The sequence below is a fragment of the Ochotona princeps genome, chromosome 19 (genome assembly GCF_030435755.1).
Source record: "Ochotona princeps isolate mOchPri1 chromosome 19, mOchPri1.hap1, whole genome shotgun sequence".
In the NCBI taxonomy this organism is placed as follows: domain Eukaryota; kingdom Metazoa; phylum Chordata; class Mammalia; order Lagomorpha; family Ochotonidae; genus Ochotona; species Ochotona princeps.
The window spans coordinates 34,386,944-34,404,934 of NC_080850.1; the positions used below are offsets into that span (position 1 = coordinate 34,386,944).

At 53.6% G+C, this 17,991-nt stretch overlaps 1 protein-coding gene across 1 annotated transcript in view; it reads right to left on the bottom strand.

Annotated features, from left to right (window-relative positions):
• Positions 1 to 17,991, bottom strand: part of SLC25A48 (solute carrier family 25 member 48) — a 35,419-nt gene that overhangs the window by 2,112 nt on the left and 15,316 nt on the right. Inside the window, exons 4-7 of the mRNA XM_012927340.2 lie at positions 17,722 to 17,980; positions 4,377 to 4,634; positions 2,370 to 2,503; positions 27 to 156 (exon numbers count right to left, since the gene is read on the bottom strand). Of these exons, the coding sequence (XP_012782794.2) occupies positions 34 to 156; positions 2,370 to 2,503; positions 4,377 to 4,634; positions 17,722 to 17,980 (774 nt within the window). The 3' untranslated portion in view covers positions 27 to 33. The remainder of the gene's footprint in view (positions 1 to 26; positions 157 to 2,369; positions 2,504 to 4,376; positions 4,635 to 17,721; positions 17,981 to 17,991) is intronic.

Genomic DNA, 17,991 nt, shown 5'->3' on the forward strand with positions numbered 1-17,991 from the left:
AAGGAAAGGCAGGACAGCGCACTGACCTGGTGCTCACGGGCTGGTCACAGCGTGGTCCCCGCGGAGGGCCTGCAGCGAGAGTTCGTAGCCAAGGAACATGGCTGCACTGGTGGGGAACCCGCGCACAGCATTCACAGTGATGCCCCTGAAAAACACCTGGATCGGGGTGGAAGGGCGGGTTTGGTCCAGGGCACCCAGTCACCCGGCCACCTCTGTGCTGCTGCCCCCGCTGAGCCAGGGTGGTGCGAGGAGCTTCTGCAGGCAGAGACCCCACCTTGTCAATGGGGGACGCCCACAAAGCCACTGCATTCCCCAGCACCAAGGATGCTGTGGGGAAATCCTCTGTGAGCTGCTGAGGGCAAGGGTGGCTGGCCCATCTACTTGTTTATCCTAAGGGGTCGTGAACAGTGGGCGAGATGGGGGCTTTGTGCCCACCTCAGTGGAAGGCTATGGGAAAAGGAGCACCACTGAGCCAGCTGGTAGGAACCACAGGTGGCCCTGGGGCTTCCAAAAGCCCTTCCACTATCCCCCCACTCCCGCCACTCAGACGCACTGACTGTCAGGATCACGCAGGGTTCCCCTTCCCATCACTGTCTGTTCCTGCATGAACACTCCAACACACGAATGTGCTCATGTATACAGGCACACATGAGCACTGACAGTGCTTCAAAGTTTATGGAAAACCTGAAAGGGAAGCTGGCACTGTGATGAAACAGGTTAAACTGCTACCTACAACACTGGACACCCCATATGGGCACTGGTCCGAGTCCTGGCCGCTCTACTTTGGATCTAGCTCCTGTTTATGTGCCTGAGAAAGTCGTGGAGGATGACCCAAGACCTTGGACCCCTGCACCCAAGTTGGAGACCTCAAAGAAAGTCCTGGCTTTGGTGAGGCCCAGTGCCAGCCATTATGGCCATTTGGGGAGAGAGCCAACAGATGGAAGACCTTTCTCTATTTCAATTTCTTCTGTTTCTAACATTCTACCTATTAAATACATAATTTTTTTTGTTTTTGAAGAAAAGCTGAATGAGAAGAAAGCATGCCTTGTCCATACACCTTTGAAGTGCAAGGAACACTTGTGGGTGCTATGAATATTTCCAGGCCATGTCACAAAGAGCTCACGGGGGTCACTACCTGCAGAATGGGTTGGGGCCCTGAGGCAGGGCAACGACATTCTCTCCTTGTGACCCTGGGGGCTTCCTGTGTCCAGCCATCATCTGTTTCTCAGCTTGTTAGTAACATAATTAAAAGATGAATCCTGAGACACGTGGCCGTGACATGGCTCAGACAGCCGCCTGTTGCCCTTGCCTTAACACCAGCCTCCGAGCTGGTGTCCCTTTCAGGACAGGGAGCTGGTCCCTTGGCTCCAGCTCCTTCTAGAACTTCATGTTTTACGGGAGGAAGTAAGGGCAGTGCCTGTGTACACATCTTTGGAATCAGGACAGAGAAATACTCTGGGAAATGGATAACACAGCATCCCACTCTGAAACATGAAACACAGCATCTCACTCTGAAACATCGCACATTCTAAGAAGCCAAGCTGAACGTTTGGTCTTTCCTTTTTGATTTATCCACAAATCCCCTGTCCGCCACGGCAGGGATGGTTGTCCTCAGAGAAACCAAGACCCAGGGTGGGGAAGCCACCCACCTGTGAGCCTGCAGCTGACAGGTAGCTGGGCCTGACCCTGAGCCCAAGCTGGCTGACTCTAAGGGCTGTGGTAGGCAGAGGCAGTGTGGCACGCCCCCTGCTGGCTGATGAACTGCTTGCAGCTTCAGACCCTGGAGGTGGATGCCTGGTCTGTGTTCAGGACCATTAGGCAACAGGCAGGGCTATGTGCCAAGGGTGAGCTCTGGGGCAGCTGGGAGGGGACAGCAGGCTGGAGGCAACATAGCTGCAGCACCCACGGGTGACACGGTCTGGCCTGGGTGGGAGGGAGAGCAGAAAGCAGGGGCAGTGCGCTGGGGCAGCAGATGGGAGGTAGCAGAGGAACGGGCAGCCTGCACATTGGCTCTGAGATGTCCCCCTAAGAAGAGGGACAGGAATGTGATACTCAGAGATGAGTGAGGAAAGGTGGCCCGTCCTGCCTTGGAGAGGGCAAACTGTGAGCACAGATGGATGTGGGCCAAGGTCCCAGCCGGGCCTCATGCCGGGGTGTTGGCCAATGGCAGGTGCCCAGTCTTCTCTCACCCCTGGCAGGTGGAGGAGGCAGTGGCACACCTGATTGGACAACAGCACAGATGCAGGGCCTGCGGCAACCCATCCTCAGTCTCCTGATTCCTCCAACCTGTGGTCTCCCAGCCCCCCACGGCACGCCTTCTCCCAGGGACACCCAGGGACCCCACATCACAGTCATGGCGTGCTGCTTACTCTCAGTCCCTCCTGCTGGTAACTCTGACAGATGCAGTCCAGGACACCTTTGTACTTGTTGAAATGAACGCCGTCCGCTTGGAGTCGGCTTTTCACGACGTCCATGGGAGTTGCTGTCCCCCAAGAAATGGCTCCTGCAAAGACACGGAGAGACAAATGGGTATCGGAATGGCTCCTGACTGCTGCTGGGGACGCTGACAGAACTCAGGGTCTGGGTCTGCAGATCAGGGTCCAGTGTGTCAGCCCTCTCACTGTGCACCCCCATCTGTGACAGGGGGCCCAGGTGTCTGTTTCCCTGTGGGTGCTGTAAGAAGTGCAGGAAGGAGGCGCTGAAGGCCCGCACCTTTGGCCATGTCCCAGGTGTGCTTGGTAAGCTGTTGCTGGGGAGACAGCTCCAGGCTTTGTCCTTTGGGCACCTTGGTGGGCAGCAGGGGGGAAGCCTGGGAGGGCAAGAGGCTGTGACTCCCGGAGGCAGCGTTGACCCTGAGCGTGGAGAAGCTGAGCAAACACCTGTGGATCTGCCATGCCACAAGGAAGGCCACCATGGGGACTGTAGGAAAAGGGCAGGGATAGAGTCGTTCATTCAAAATCTCCTCTCTTTTCCAAATATGTGGGATTGAGGCCTCAGGCCTGTATGTCACCACGTAGTCCTCTAAGAACAAGGTCAGGTGCTCTGGTGTGAGCACTTTTGTGGCAGTTAAAGTTCTAGGGACAGCAAATCTGGGTTACTACACAAACACGGACATGAGCACATGTTGGTTGCAGGGAGAGAAACAAATGGATGGCAGAGTCCAGGACAGCCACTTGCAAAGACGTCTCAGTACTGCTCCCACAGGGTTGCTGGCCTGCCCTGGGCTCTCTGCCCATCCCTGCCTCAGGCCCCGTGGACTGAGCAGGGCCTCTCTGGAGGCTCACCAGGGGCTGCCTTGGTGCACTGTCCCTCAGACCAGCGATCAGGGAGGCCGAGCTCGGTCAGGACAGGCCTCAGCCAGATGTGAAGGGCCTGCTGCATCAGGTGGTTCGGCATGGGCATGGGCTGAGCTGCGTGTCTGCTTGCAGTTTAGAGCAGAGTTGGGGGAGGGGGAGGGAGATCAGCAGCAGCCATGATTCTTCTCCATCTGCTGGGTCTTTCCCATCAGCGTCATTCACACTGCAGGGCCAGTTGTCCACAGCAACAGCCTTCTTGCTGGGTCTGCATGTGCCCCCCGGCTGTGGCCTCACTTCTCTGTGCTCCATGACAACACAGCCACATCCCTCTGGAGGCCTGCGTCTGCCTGGCCTCTCCCATTTCTTTTGCCCCTTCTCTCTTGATCCCACTTCAGTCTACCTTGCTCCCTCCCCTCCCCCGACAAGGGTCACCTGCAGGCCCCGGGCAGCCTGCACCTGCTGAATCCCAGCAGTGGACACAGCAAGTCCCAAGGCCCAGCAGTGAGGGGAGGGAAGCAGAAAAGGACCTTGGAGGGTCATGGAACCTCCTTATCAGCCTGAGGGTGGGACTGAGAATGCCAGGATGCTGCCCTCTGTGTCCAGGGAACTGGAATAATTTGGCAAAATGTCCACGTTCCCAAGTGAGGAAGTGGGGACTTGAACTTGGATCTTCCTGGCTCCATGACACTGCTTTGGCTGTGTGCCCTTGGGTTGGTTGTTCATTATCTCTGAGCCCAAGTTTTCTCATCTACAACGTGGAGAGACGGATGCCTCTCTTGAGGAGTGGACGAAAGCCTCAAGTTAGAAAAGCTCATGACACCCTGACGGTACTTGGGACAGGTGGGCTGTGAGAACCAATTTCCTTCCCAAAGCTCAGGAATGCCTGAGGGCCAGGGCCTGAGAGCCGATGGGGCCTACGGGACCAGGGGTAGTGGGGAGGCCATTCCCTCGACAAAGCAGAGGGGGCCATCCCTTATTCCAGTCCTTCCCTGCAAAGCTGGATATATGGCTTGTGGATCCTCACCCTCTTCTCGGGGCTGACATGGCTCAGGGATGGGGCTCAGCCGCTGCTGTCCTTACCTGCCATGCCACCCGCCAGCCATACGGCATAAGGGCTGGGGTTCGCATGGGGCTCAGAAGAGATCCACTCGCTCAGGAACACGTAGGGGACAAAGTAGAAGCAGTAGCCAGGGACGTCCCTGAGCAGCATGGCACTGGACCCCCGGTAGAGCCCCGCCAGGCCCTCAGTACGCACGATGGTGGAGATGCAGTGCACAGGGCCCTGGTAGGCCAGTTGCTGCCCAGGGGCCACTACCCTGGACCTCACCCTGAGAGTGGCTGCAAAGACAGGAACAGAAGTTAGCACGCCGCATGGTGGTAAGCTCTGGCCATTTGCAGGACCACATGTGAGCCCCTTGGTTTTCACCAATCCTTCTGACCACACCAACAGCTCAAACCCAGATTCTGAAAGCCTAATGCGGAGCCCTGATCAACACATACAGCCAGATTGGAGCCAATCCCAGCCAGGTGGCAAAGCCTCATTGTTTGGGGACTATCACAGCTTTCTGGTCAAGCATCACTATGTCTTTCTACGCTGATAAGCCTGTAGAATGCCTGTGATTAATGTAACAGGTACACTGAGTACTTTCTGGAAACAGAGGCTGCAGAGTCCCACAGGCTCTGTGCGTGTGCGTGCGTGTGTGTGTGTGTACGTACCCACACACCTCTGCATTATGTGTCCTGAAGCATGATATATTCAAAGTCACAGTATCCTGGCCACAGAGCTTAGCTTTGTCACAAACTTTCTGACCTCGGATGGAGGAATCTGAACAGTTCCTCTGACAGGACACTGACCCTACAAATAAACGCAGGAAGCATGGAGGTAACCAACCCAGAAGAGGCTTTGGAAAGTGACCCACTAGCATACACTTGGCTCGGGTTGGGGCAGACCAGGCTGAGTCAGTTCACGTCATCTACTGGCAAGCCCGAGCGCTGGAACTGTGAGGGGGCCTGGCCAAGTTTGGTTGCGATAAAAAAAAAAAGTACAAAACACAAAATGTCAAGGCGAAATGGCCTGTGCCAGTAGGGAATGCAGCACCCAACCAGCACACCTCCCACTGGTTTAGGTGAGGGACTAGTGTGTGATGGGCAGAGCCGGGGAGAGCTGCAATACTCATTGGTTCCAATGGAGGTCGGGGCTCAGAGTAGATCCAACCCAGGGGTTACAACCACCAGCTGATCGGAGTGATGGACTGTGGCGGGCACTGTGCTTACTAATAGTACATGTAGGAGCCTGGACTGGGAATGCCTCAAAGTTTCTTTGGGGATTCCCCTGAACAAAATGGAGGAATCAAAACATTAACCAAGAAAAGATGGAAGATGGAGTAGATCAATCAACCACCTCAGCTTTATGCTTCCAGCGGAAAACTGGACAAGGGGAAACTCTAAGATAGACTATGTCAATCAGTGGACTCTGCACCAGCCTCATCGTACCCGGACTGTTGCTGATGATATGTTGGAGCTTCTAATTGATAGAGGTAACGCTCTGCTGGCTCTGCCTTCAATAAAATAAAAAACAAAAAAAAACCCCCCCAAAAAAACCAAAACTTTCTGACCTCTACAGGTCAGAGTGCCAGTCAGGGCCTCTGTCACTCAGGGATGGGTCACGATCCCCGACAGCAAGGGTTGGGCTGGACAGCTGAGTGTGTTTCCATGGCCTCACCTTGACCCTGGCCAGGCTGTGCCCCACACAGCTGCAATGAAGCCCCATTCCCCAAGTCCAGGGACCCCAGGGACTCCTTGTCTGACCTCAGGAGTCTATGCTAAGAGATGTGTGTCTGCAGCTTCCTCTGCAGGTGCGTGGAGCCTGGAAAGACTTTATCTTTCCCACTCAATTCTGCCCTGCCCTTCTGTGTCTCGGCTGTGGCTCCTCTCCTCTGTTGCCATCTGTCCCTGTTCCATGGCTGTGACTTGTGACCAGAGAGACCATCCAGTCCTCGTGTTGGCAAAGGAAATGTTTGTTTTCAACTTTTCCTTCTCTAGGAACCAACAGGGCATGGATGGGCAAGAAACAGAGCGAAATTTCTCCCTGCCCACAAGCCTCCGGCCCCCAGGTTTAATTTCACATATGCAGAGTGCCAATGCTTTCCACCCACCACCAGCGGGCACGTTGCGTCCCTGCCATGGTTGAGCTTCCAGGTCTCTGTCACAGGAAACGGCAGCATCAAACCTTCTGTTTCCTCAGTGCTGAGAACAAAACAGGGGCTCAGGGAAAAGTGCAACCTGTACTTTCACAGGTGGCAGGAGCAGGGCGGGCTGCAGAGAGCCTCCTGTGTGCCTGGCACAAATTCAACCAATCCCTTCCATGCATGTGGGGGCTGGGGAGGGATGTCCACATCATTCAAGGCAAACAATCACAGCATGGACAGCAGATGAGGCCATGCCCACTTCTTCCTCATGGAGCCCATGGGAAGCTGGCAGGTTGGCAGTCCCTTTGGGGCCCTGACCCACATTTTTGTGATGAAGACCCAAGAGATGCCCTTCGAGCCGAGTTTGGAGCAGATGACGCAGCCTTGGAAAGCCTGGTGACGGTCACTGGCCCCTCCCCCCATTCTGTCCCAAGCTCACTGTGACACCACCCACTGGGTTATCTGTGAGATGTTGCCATAGACAGGTCCAGATGTCACTGTCCCAATGCGTCAGCCAGGGTTGCCAGGGTGTCAAATATCTACCATTTACACAGACCTACTGGAGGTCAAGGTTCTCCTGGGCCAACAGCTGGTCAGACACAGCTCTCGGGAGTCCCTGATGGAAGGATGGTGCCTGACTGCATTCTGCTCTGGAAAAACACTTGCTAATCACGCAACTGAGCTTGTCAGCTCCAACCCTGTGCTTCATGGCCCCTTGTATTCCAGGGGCCAGCATCCTTCATATTCACCTGGATTTATACGTAGTAAGTAATCTAGTGTTTCACAGCTTGAGGCTTGCTCACTTATGCCAACAAAGCAAGTGTTATGGCGACTGCCAGCCCCACGACGCTGACGCAGCTCTGTGCTAACTCAGGTTACACAGCGAGGGCTGGGCAGCTCCTTCTTCACCCCTCCTCAGTCCACATCCCCAGGACAGCAACACATGTGTGGGAAACAAATAAAAAGCCATAAAGGAGTACAGAAAATGTCCATGTACACTCTTGACCCAGATCTACCTATTGATAACGTTGAGCCTCATTTACTTATTATTGGAATCTTTGCCTCTCCTCCCTCCTGCCCTTCTCACTCAGGTGTGTGCACACAACTCCATTGAGCAGATGCCAGCATCTCAACGCTGCTAAGCCTCACTCCGCTATCAACTACTCGGGGGGTGGCAGAGAGTGTGTCCAGGTTGGCATCAATCAGCCCTTTTTGCTCTTCTTCCCACGGCAAGTAATAAGGAAGTACTTTTGCCTTTATGTGCTGACTTTTTTCCACACACACAAACCTAATTTTCTTTTCTGAACTGTTTGCAAGGTGAATTACGTTATATCGTGGCTCTCAGGGCAAAGGTCTCACATAACCCCGGTAGTGATGAGTTTCCTTCCTCTGCTTTGGGGATACTTTTTATCTAATCTGCTATCAAACCGCCAGGTGCCCTCGTGATGGCCTTTGGAGCATTTCCCCATTCGGTCCAGCATCTGCCACATGTTTATAGCCTTTGCAGTTTACAACAGTGACATCTTTTGAAAGTACACGACCTTGCTTTTTGAGAATAATGGGGCCATGCTTGGGTGTGACCTGTGGGCATTTCCTTGTTGTAACCCTGAGGTTGTGCATTCTCACCTGGACCTTCTGCCCCTGCTTCTCCATGAAGACCAGAAACTCTCCAGTGTCCCTGGTCTCCTTTGGCCTTCCAATCTTCCTCTGAGGCACAGGCACAGCCCAGCCATGGACAGTTGTTGAGTTCTGGCAGAAGCATGCACCACTGAGAACATCATTTCTTAGATGTGAAGCAGGCTGGCTGTGCAGAGTCAAGATTCCATAACCCATCCCCTCTCCCAACTTCCAGAGTGAAAGAACTCTGGCATCGAGCGGGTGGCACTCAAGACTGAGCTGCCTGCCAGGAGGGGACAGCTGCTCTAGCATAGTGGTCTAGGTGATGTGGGTTAGCATCACAAAACAGAATGGCATCAGATGAAGTCAGACCAGGGACAAAAGTGCATCATAACTGTAGCCTTGGCTGGGTGAAAAGTCACAAAAACCTGAAGTCATCACCAGAATTCACATGGACACTTCTTTCTAATTCAATAGCAATAGTCAGAGTGATGGAAAATGGTGAGGAGCTCAAAGACACCATCACTGCTGAGTGTGCAATACGGCTCTGTTCCAGAAAACAGTGGGCATTCCCGACAGCGGCCTTACCCAAGTCAGGTGATCTGTGGGCAGACCTAGGGACATCTGGCCTGGCAACTTCTGGCTGTTTCCCCAAAGGAAGAGAAAGTGAAATCAGACTTCTTGCTAAACCCAGCCGGAAACCACGTTTAATTTGTGAGAATCAAAATGTGGTGACTCTGAAATTCATCTGGGGGATGGCTGCTGGAAAGCAGTTCTTGCAAATGCACATGTGAAACTTGGGGATTTGTATGTGATTTGTCATAGGAACCTAACAGGGGTCATGGGGTGCCGAACTACTGCTTCCCAGCCTGCCATTCCTGGACCTCCAGGACTGGGCCTCAGTGTGTGTGTGTGTGTGTGTGTGTGTGAGAGAGAGAGAGAGAAAGGACCAACATTAAATATGTGCTGTGTGTATTTCCTTCTACAGTGAACTGCACTTGATTTTTCAGATTAGAATTGCTATTCTGCAATGAGAACAAGAATATAAAGTCCAGTTCTGACAAGTTTATATCATGAGCTCTTCTCCATTGACTGCTACCCTTTCCCAGCCAGGCAGCAGAACCTTCCATTCTGCTCGGTGTGGATCAGTCCCCAGAGCCTCTGTGCCTCTGGTTTCCTGTTTGCCCAAAGCCCATTAGGGCCATTGTGAGCACCTGAAACAAGACGGGCAGCTTGCCCAGAGCCAATGGAGCTGGCCTACCTGCATCTGGCCTTCGCCTAGGAGGGCAGATGGACTCCTGTCCCACACAGCTCAGTCACCGCGAGGCTCCTCCCACCACATGCTCAGCACCCACTCCACTGCTTGCTGCCGACACCACCAGGGCCTTAGCTCCTGGCCTCCCACCTGGCCAGCAGCTCCCTCTGCACTCTGCATGGGGGCCTTATGGTTTCAGAGTGTCCAGGTTTGGCTGATCCTGACAGGTGGTTATGCAGCCACCTCTTGGGGGACCTCCCCTCTGCACTCCATGCAGAAAGGATAAATGGGCCCAGACACAAGCTGGGGTCCTCACAGATATGCCCCCTTCTCTGAACCCAGCCCAAGCCACAGGCTATCTCTGAGCCTTCTCCAGGCATAGACCAGTTTAATTTCTGTCCCTGATGTTCAAGTCTTCACAGAACTGTGACCTCAGGATTAGGAAAGCAAGTCACATTTGCTCACCAGGTCGCTCAGGTCAGCATCAGGAGCACAGGCACCTGGCCTGTTTTCCCCAGAGTGGGAAACTAGCAAGCACACTGGAAGTTCTTAATGTCCTGAGAAGCTGTTTTTACAGAAAATCCTGTGCAGGTCCCACTGGGGCCCTCCAGGGGTACACAGGTGTCACAACTGTTCAATGCCAAACAGGCCATGGCTAGGCACTCCCCAGTGCAAACGTGGATCGTGGGGTTACTTGATGGCCCCCCTGGGAACTCATGAGCATCAGAGATGGACAGGATTCCCAATACAGGTAGACACCTGCCTGTGTTCCAACTTCTCGTGTGTGTGATGCTGCTATTGCTGGCCACACTGTAAAGTGTCACTTGAATACATTAGTAATCCAGAGCAGCTTCTTGCATTTTTGTTTTCTTGGTCTGTGGACATTTAAAGCACACTGCTGCTGGGTCATGGAGAATATGAGCGACCCCGCAGGCAAGCTGTTACTTAGGACACATGACATCCTATAATGGAGTGTGTGGGTTCCAGTCCCAGCTCCACTTCTGATCTCAGCTTCCTGCTAATATGCACCCTGTGAGGCAGGAGGTGATAGCTGAAGTATTTGGGTCACGTGCAATACTTGGATGGGATTTTTTGGCTCTTGCTTAGGAGCAGCCCATCCCGGCCCTGGCTGTAGTGGGCATTTGGCAAGGCAGTAGATGGACGTTTTCTGTCTCTGATGCTCTGCCTTTTAAATAAAATGAAAGTAAGTTTCAAAACTCCAGTTGTGCCATCAGTTGGATCATGTTTATAGGTTGAAAAGATACTCCCAGAAAACATAAGAAGCCCCACAAATTCTGCACCCATGTTCAAAGTCAGCTTTGGTGTCCTGTTGGCTAAGCATGTCCTTTTGCTCTTGCTGAGGCATCATTCTATTTACCCTTTAACACACAACCAGGGCAGGTCTCACTACCCAAGCCTCCCAACAGGTCACACGCCCAGCATCCACCCTTGGGTTGGAGACATCAGGGACTGATGTCAACGTCAAGGGTGGGCATTTAGCTTAGCAGTTCAGACCCTGGCCCAGACACCAGACACCCACAGTGGAATGCCTAGGCTCATATTGGCTCTGGCTCTGGCCTTCAGCTTCTTGCTGACACACACCCTTGGAGGTAGCAGTGTTGGTTCACGTGATTGGATTCCTGAGGTGGTTTGGACTGAGTTCCTGGGTCTTCACTTTGACTCTGCCCAGTCCCAGCTGTTGCAGGTATCTGGAGAGCAAACAAGCAGGTGGGAACATGGGCACTAGGGTAATTAACAACATATCACAGAATATCACTTGAAATGGCAAACTCATAACCCTACTTCTCCCACTGGTCTGAGAGCTAAGGACACACAAGCCTGGGGGTGGACCTAGGTCAGCAGGCAAGCTAGGGGCAACTCTCTTGGTCTGGATTTGGGCTTCAGCAGACACCATACCCTAACCCCAGGATGTGATGTGGGAAGCTCTGAGCTAGTTCCTGTTTCTACAGAATCCAGCGGCTTTCTCATGACCAAGGTAGGTGGATACTTAAGCAGAAAGCGCAGCCAAACCCTTAGAAGCAGCAAAGCTTCATCAGCCAGTGAGAAGGGCCTCAGCTCATCCTCTGTGGAAGGACAAGCGGCTGGCTGGCTGGCCCCTCCTGTGGTTTTCTCAGCATTCAAGGCAAAGCTGGCAAAGGGACCTCACAAAGATGCATGTTGTGCCAGTGTACTTTGCTCAGAGAGTTTTCATCCCTATTTTTATTACCCCCATCTGAGTGTGATCCAGATTCTGTGGCCTGCAGCCAGTCCTGCTATGGGAGGGCCCGGATGCTGCCCGCGGTCAAGAATGGCCAGTACCAGCACCACGTCCAGAAATCAAGACAATAGTGGCTCTTGTCTGCTGATTTAAAACAGTGAGTCGTCCATGCATGTATGTAGCTTGTACAATGGTGTATTCTATTCTGTGTGCCTTGGTTCATCTCAGACAGTCCCATAGATCAATGGTATGAAAAGGGCCCAAACATGCTGTCTGGAACTCAAGGGCTTATCCTGCACTGCATGGCCATGTGCCTGGCCTCTCTATAAACCTCCTCCCTCCATTTATGGGCTGCCATTGCTCCAGCCCTCACTTCCTATTAGTATCCCAGAGCCTGACTGAGAAGAAGGGCCAGGCTGGAGGTCCTGAATTACCTCCAGCCTGTGTCTTTTGTCATATTCCAGCATCCCCTGCTGTTCTGCAGAGGCTCACCTCTTTAGGAGCTGAGCAGGGGGCAGCCTGTATTCTTTTCAAGGACCTCCTCATCAGTGACTGCTGCCTTAACCTGGAAGAGCCTTGGAAAATCTGCTCTTCCCCAGGGCTGATATATTCAGGGGAAAGTGCCTTTCTCATAGTCACATAGCTCTATGGCAGCAATAAAAATTATGTAGCAAACTCAGAACAAAGCAAGTGTGGGGTGGGAGGATGGAGGGATGGGTCTGGGGGAGGAAAAAATGGTTATACCTGTTTTGAAAGATTCACGGGCTCAAATGCCTGTGTATTTTGGGACACAAAATGATTCTCCCTGCAGAGATGGCCCCACGGCTGTCCCCACTGCTACTGACCCTATGAACCAAAATCAGGAGCAGGTTCCCCTCAGCACCAGCCTACACTCGATCTGCTTTCCAAAGCCAGCTCCCCAACCTCCTCCCTCTTGTCCACAGAAACCTGTTTGTACTTCCTTTTGCCTCCTCTTCTATCTTCTCCCAGCTGGCCAAGTCCTTTCCCCCTGCACCCTTTGCCTACTTGTTGCCAGCCCCTGTCCCCGAGGCCCAGCTCCTGCAGTTCTCCTCACTGTCCTCCCAGGACCTCTGGCCCCCGTCTCCAGGGGGTGGTGCTGCACAGTTAGGGGTGATGCCCTGCTTGGAACTGGAAGAGATGTGTGTGTGTGTGTGTGTGTGTGTGTGTGTGTGTGTGTGAAAGAGCCCAGGCCTCAGTTTCCCTACTGGTGCCAAGAAGACACCAGTACCTGTGTCACAGAGCTGATGTGATGACTCAACAATAGAATGTGGTTGGAGGGGCAACTAAAGGGATGGTTTGGTGGCTGCTGATCACTGTCATCAGCGTTATGGTCACTCTGTGCTCCCTTCCCCAGAAGTCCGCCCAGTCTTCTCTTCCATACCACCTCTGCTTTTATGAAGCTCGCTGGGCATTTGCATTCCTGTGCCTGCCACATCTGTGTCTCTACCTTCAGCCCTGGCACCGCTAAGGGGCAGCTCACCTGATCCCTCACTCAATAACAAGCCAAGACGGACTCACTGTGTTGTCAGTCAAGCCTGCTGCTACAGTGGCAGCAGTGACAAGGGTCATTCACCAGTCACCCACTCCACAGCCTTACTGTCTCACTGTCTTCCAGTCTACTCCCAGAGTGGAGAGTCCCCCTTCTCTCATCCTCCTCCAGTGTTGCAATCTGGGGTCATTTCTGTCTCTCTCCCTCCCTGTTCCTCATGGGGGGCCCGCCTCCACATCTGCCCTTTCCCTCCTCTAAAGCAGAGCCCACAGTCCTAGGCTGTGGCGGCAATGTCCCTACTCTACCCGGCAGCCCTCACCCCTTCTGAAGGTCATGCCCATGTTCCCGTAGCACAGCTGGGGTGGGGTCACCCTGGCATCCAGGATGGTCTACTGTCTGCTGGGTGGTCTCTAAGCCCCTCCTCACCTAAGCAATTCAAGCTCCCCACAACTGGTTTTGCATCTGCCCATCGCCACCTCCCTGCAACCAGAATCTCCCACAGAACCCCTCCTGTTCCAGTACAGGTCAGCTCCTCTCCAGACTGTGGCCTCCTTGAGGCAGGGGCTGGGGATCCAATGTCAGCCTGACTCAGGGAAGGGGATTCCAAGAATGAATGCCAGCAGGCACAGCACTCAGCAAGTGGCGTCCTGTAGAGCCTGGAAGCCACTGGGACAGCAAGGACAAGTCAGCACAGAGTTAAGAGGAGGCCTCCTGGGATTCCCCAAACTTTGCCTCCAGTTACACTGAAGGCCTTGTGATCCGCATATTAATCAAGCTTTTGATGGGAACAAAGAGGAGGGGGGAGTAAAAAGTGTCTTTTGGCCATCAGCCTCCAAGATAGGACTACTGGCCTCTAGATCCACAGCCAAACTTTGCAGCTCAGGCCAGGCTAAGTTCTGCTCACACAAGGGTGACAACATAGAAAGGGAGGTGGAGGGGGGAAGCATTTGGCATCATGGGAAGATGCCACTTGGTACACCTACATCCCATACTGGTGTGCCTGACCCTGAGTCCCAGTTTCCTGCTAATGTGCACTAGAGCTGACTCAATGATTCGGATCCTTACACCCAGGTGGGACACCTGAATTGAGTTCCCAGCCCCTGGGTTCAGCTTGGCCTAGGCCTAATTCCCACAGGCACTTGGGAAATAGACCAGCACATGGGATATCTCTGCCTTTATCTCAGTCCCTCAAATAAACACTTTTACAGTTTTTCTGAAGGAAGAGTTCTTTCACAGCTGCTACACTGTAAGAGGTACATTTGACTGCGTATATACCAGTGCCTCCTTGCGGGCCACATGGTGGGCACCCAGGAAAACACCTCTGCTAAGATGGAAAGGTTCTATTGCACGGAGAGTGGTCATTCATCTCTGCAGCTGGACATGGTCCTTCCAGCTAATTGTGTCGCAACATGGGACAAGAATCTTAAAGATGGCCACGCCCTCTGACTCACTCATGACTCACTCACAGAACCCCCCGCATGCAGGGAAATAACAAACACAGGCAATTCTTCACAAATGTGTTGATCACATGTGATGAACATAATAGCAAAACTTGGTTAAAAAGATCTTTGTATACAGTCATGTCCTCAAAATGTGAAATGTCTGGAATATTAACTGACATAATGTTTAACCTGTGTGTGAAACATTAGTTAGTGAAATGTAATTATGTGTAACTTAGAGTAAGGAGCAGTACTAACAGGTATGGCAGGACTTGTTTGTAAGGTGTGTAAAACAAGATTATGTAACGCTCCCTCTCCACCCTCCAACTCTAATCTGTAAAGAGGAGATAGGAGAGAAGCTGAAGAAGAGACAGAGCCCCAATGGGCATAAAAGGGGCTCAGTTGAGTGGGCAGATTGCTCTCAACTAGTTCATCGAGGAACAAGGCTCAGCCGAAGAGAACGTGGCACTGCTCCAATGCCACTCTCAGCTGGGAGGTGGCCTAAGAGGACTACAGTGGCTGGGCTACCTGGTGGGGACATCTGTGCATTGAGGTTACCTCTTTCGTGCCTGCAAGTATTGGAGCTTTCTTTTTACTCCTGGATCAGAGGGCTCCAAGGCACACATCAGAGACTGTACCCATCCTTCCTCTGGTCTTGATAGAGAATGCTCACACAGCCTAGTGTTGCTTTGTCTGTCCCCACCAGGTGGCCCAGCCACTGTGGTCCTCTTAGGCCCTGCCCGAGAGCAGGGATGAGAGATGTGGTGTAGGCCTCACTCAGAGGGGCAGTCCCATGCTGCAAACTACAGAGCCATCCTGGAATGCTGACAGTCACTTGGGTCTGCCAACCACTTGAGCAACGTCGCTTTGGGAAGATGGCTCCCAGTCCAGCTCCAGGTTAAAATCTGCAGTCATTTTTGTGCAAACGTCGCACGTCACCAAACTGCCCCAGCCACAGTGAGCCCTCTGTAAGGACAGGACCACCCTCCCTCCTCCTGCAACCTGCACTTCCCCTCCCAGTGTCCTGTGGGGGAACCCTCTTCATTGCCTCAGGCTTCCACCCACAGCCACCCAGGGCTGGGGTACTGTGAAGATTCTACACACACAAAGCTCCCAGCACAGCGCTAGTGCAGTGCTAGGGTCAGCGAGCCTTGGTTCCTGGACCCCTCTTGTGACACAGGGGCACAGAGGGAGAGGCCCTGGTGGGCCCTCAGCCCTGGTTTTGGGTCCCTGGGAAATCCAGCTTGGTGCTTGCTGCAGGCTGAGCTCCTGGCCCAGGGGCTGAGGACTTAGAGGCAAGAGGGGCTGGGCCCACCCAGGCTGTGCCCACCCTGTGCCCCAGGTGGTCCCCTGACCCGGCGCAAGCACAGAACAAACCTGGCTGATTTTCAGTTGCTGCCTCCAGGGCTTCACTGACAGCACTGTTGTGACCTTACACTCCAAGGCAGTTGCCGGTGAGCAGTGGGTGGTGATGCTCCAGCCTCCTGTGTAGGGAGCTTGTGATGCCAGGTTTACACCACTCAAGAGGACTTGCCCCAAGACAAGGATGGAGAGATATGAAGGCCTGAACTCCAGAGTTGTACTCAAGCCTCTTATACTCCATAAGGCAGGCCTAAATAGCCCTCAGTTTTACCTGGGCAGGCACAAAGGTGGACCTCTAGATCCACCTCCCTGCTATCTTGCTCCCTGACCCCTACCTGGAGCCTGCCCACTTCCCTACCCTTGCTTCCCACCTGGCTCTGCACTTGGAAACAACAGACCAATTTTGCGTTCACCATTGTGCCCTGTCAAACCAACCCTGTGCCTGGTGCATTATATGTACTTGGCTCTGGTCTGCTGGGCGACAGGACTAGCCTGGCAACAGCAGCTCTCATAGTGCAGAGCTGGAAGTCAACGAGATGTTGCAGGTGCAGGGACTGTACTTCATGAGCACTGGCCAGCTATCAGTTCCCTAGGATCAGCCCAGAGCTGCAGGCCAGCCAGTCCCCTGGCTTCTCTCATCCTCCCTCCAGGCTTCAACTGCTTCTGATCTCAGAGCTCCTGGAGAGGTTCCCCTGCAACTGTAGCTCAGCAAGTTCTCCTGAGGGAGCCAGCACAGAGCCAGCAAGCAGCCCGATGTCCGGGCATCCTGGCTTCACAGACCTTGCACAGCAACCCTCATGTCCCCTCACAGGGACTCCGGGCTAGAGAATCAAGCTGCAAGCTGCAAATGTTCCTTGGAGGTGCAACTTTCAATCCAATTAAATTATACCCAGAACTGCCTCACTGTACCACACTGATGAGGGCAGTCCCTGCCCTTGAGCTGCCTTGGCTGGTACACTGCGCTCCGGTCACACGCAGGTCCTGGCTAAGGTCAGGGGGTCCTGGGCCCTGATGCTCCTGAGTGACACCAGCTGCCTCCCCCTAAAACTCCCCTCTCCCGGCTCTGTCCCTCCTTTTCATTCCACAGGAAAGAGGACTGAGGCCAGGAGGGGCAGTGCCTGCTTGAGGGGGCAGGGATGTGAGCACAGAGACAAGAATAGGCCTTAGGCCTTGCAGTGTTACCCTACAAGCCCTGGCTCCTCCTTCCCAGGAGCCGGCACTATGCTGCCCTGCCCGACCAGCGCCTTTTTTCCTTCTTCCCTATCAAAGCCACTCCAGGGGCAAAGCCAGTGGGGAGGAACGCAGAGAACTGGCCTGCAGTGTTAAGGTCACAGCTGCCTTGCAAGGTATGAAAGGAAGTTCCGCCTGCAAGATTTGGGTGGTGAAGCTGGTGGCGGGGGTGAAGAGAGGAGCAGCCAAGTGAGACCAGGCCTGTGGGCGCTGGAGTAAGACAGAGCAGGCGTTAACCCCCTAGTTAGGCTGGGTCCAGCTTTGTGGAGGTGGAAGCTAGTGGCCCCATCACATTCTGCTGCTGCTGCTGTTATAAGACCTATCATGATTTTTCAACCTTTGGCCCTCGCAGTCTCATTTTTAATCGGGGTAGCTCAGACCCTGGGAGCCTCAGGTTCTCTGCTGTGAAATGGACATGATGATAGCAACTGCCCCAGAGTTACCATGTAGATGAACTCAGGTGCCCACACATACTAAGAGCCCCGTTGAGGGTTGCTTGGTACCATTGGCAAAAGAATGAAATGGCAAAAGGTGATATAAAGACAGGCAACCAGGATGCCAAGAACTGTGCCCTAGATCACAGGCTCCTGCTCCTCCACCTCTTACCTTCCCGCAGTGGCTGTGTTTGCATCTGCAGCCGGATCTTGATGAGGTCCACAGGCCCGCCCAGCCCTACGGAGACCACGCCGGCTGCCATGCTGGCCAGCAGCAGATCAGACAGGCTGCGGGGAGGGCTGCTCCCAGGCTCCCTACAGCGGAGCTGGCCCAGGAACCTCTGTGTGTTACTGAAGACCCCAAACACTACCGAGTTGTAGACGGTGATGCTGACCAGGGGAAAGGACATGCCCTTGAAGAAGCCGGACACCTGTGAGGAGA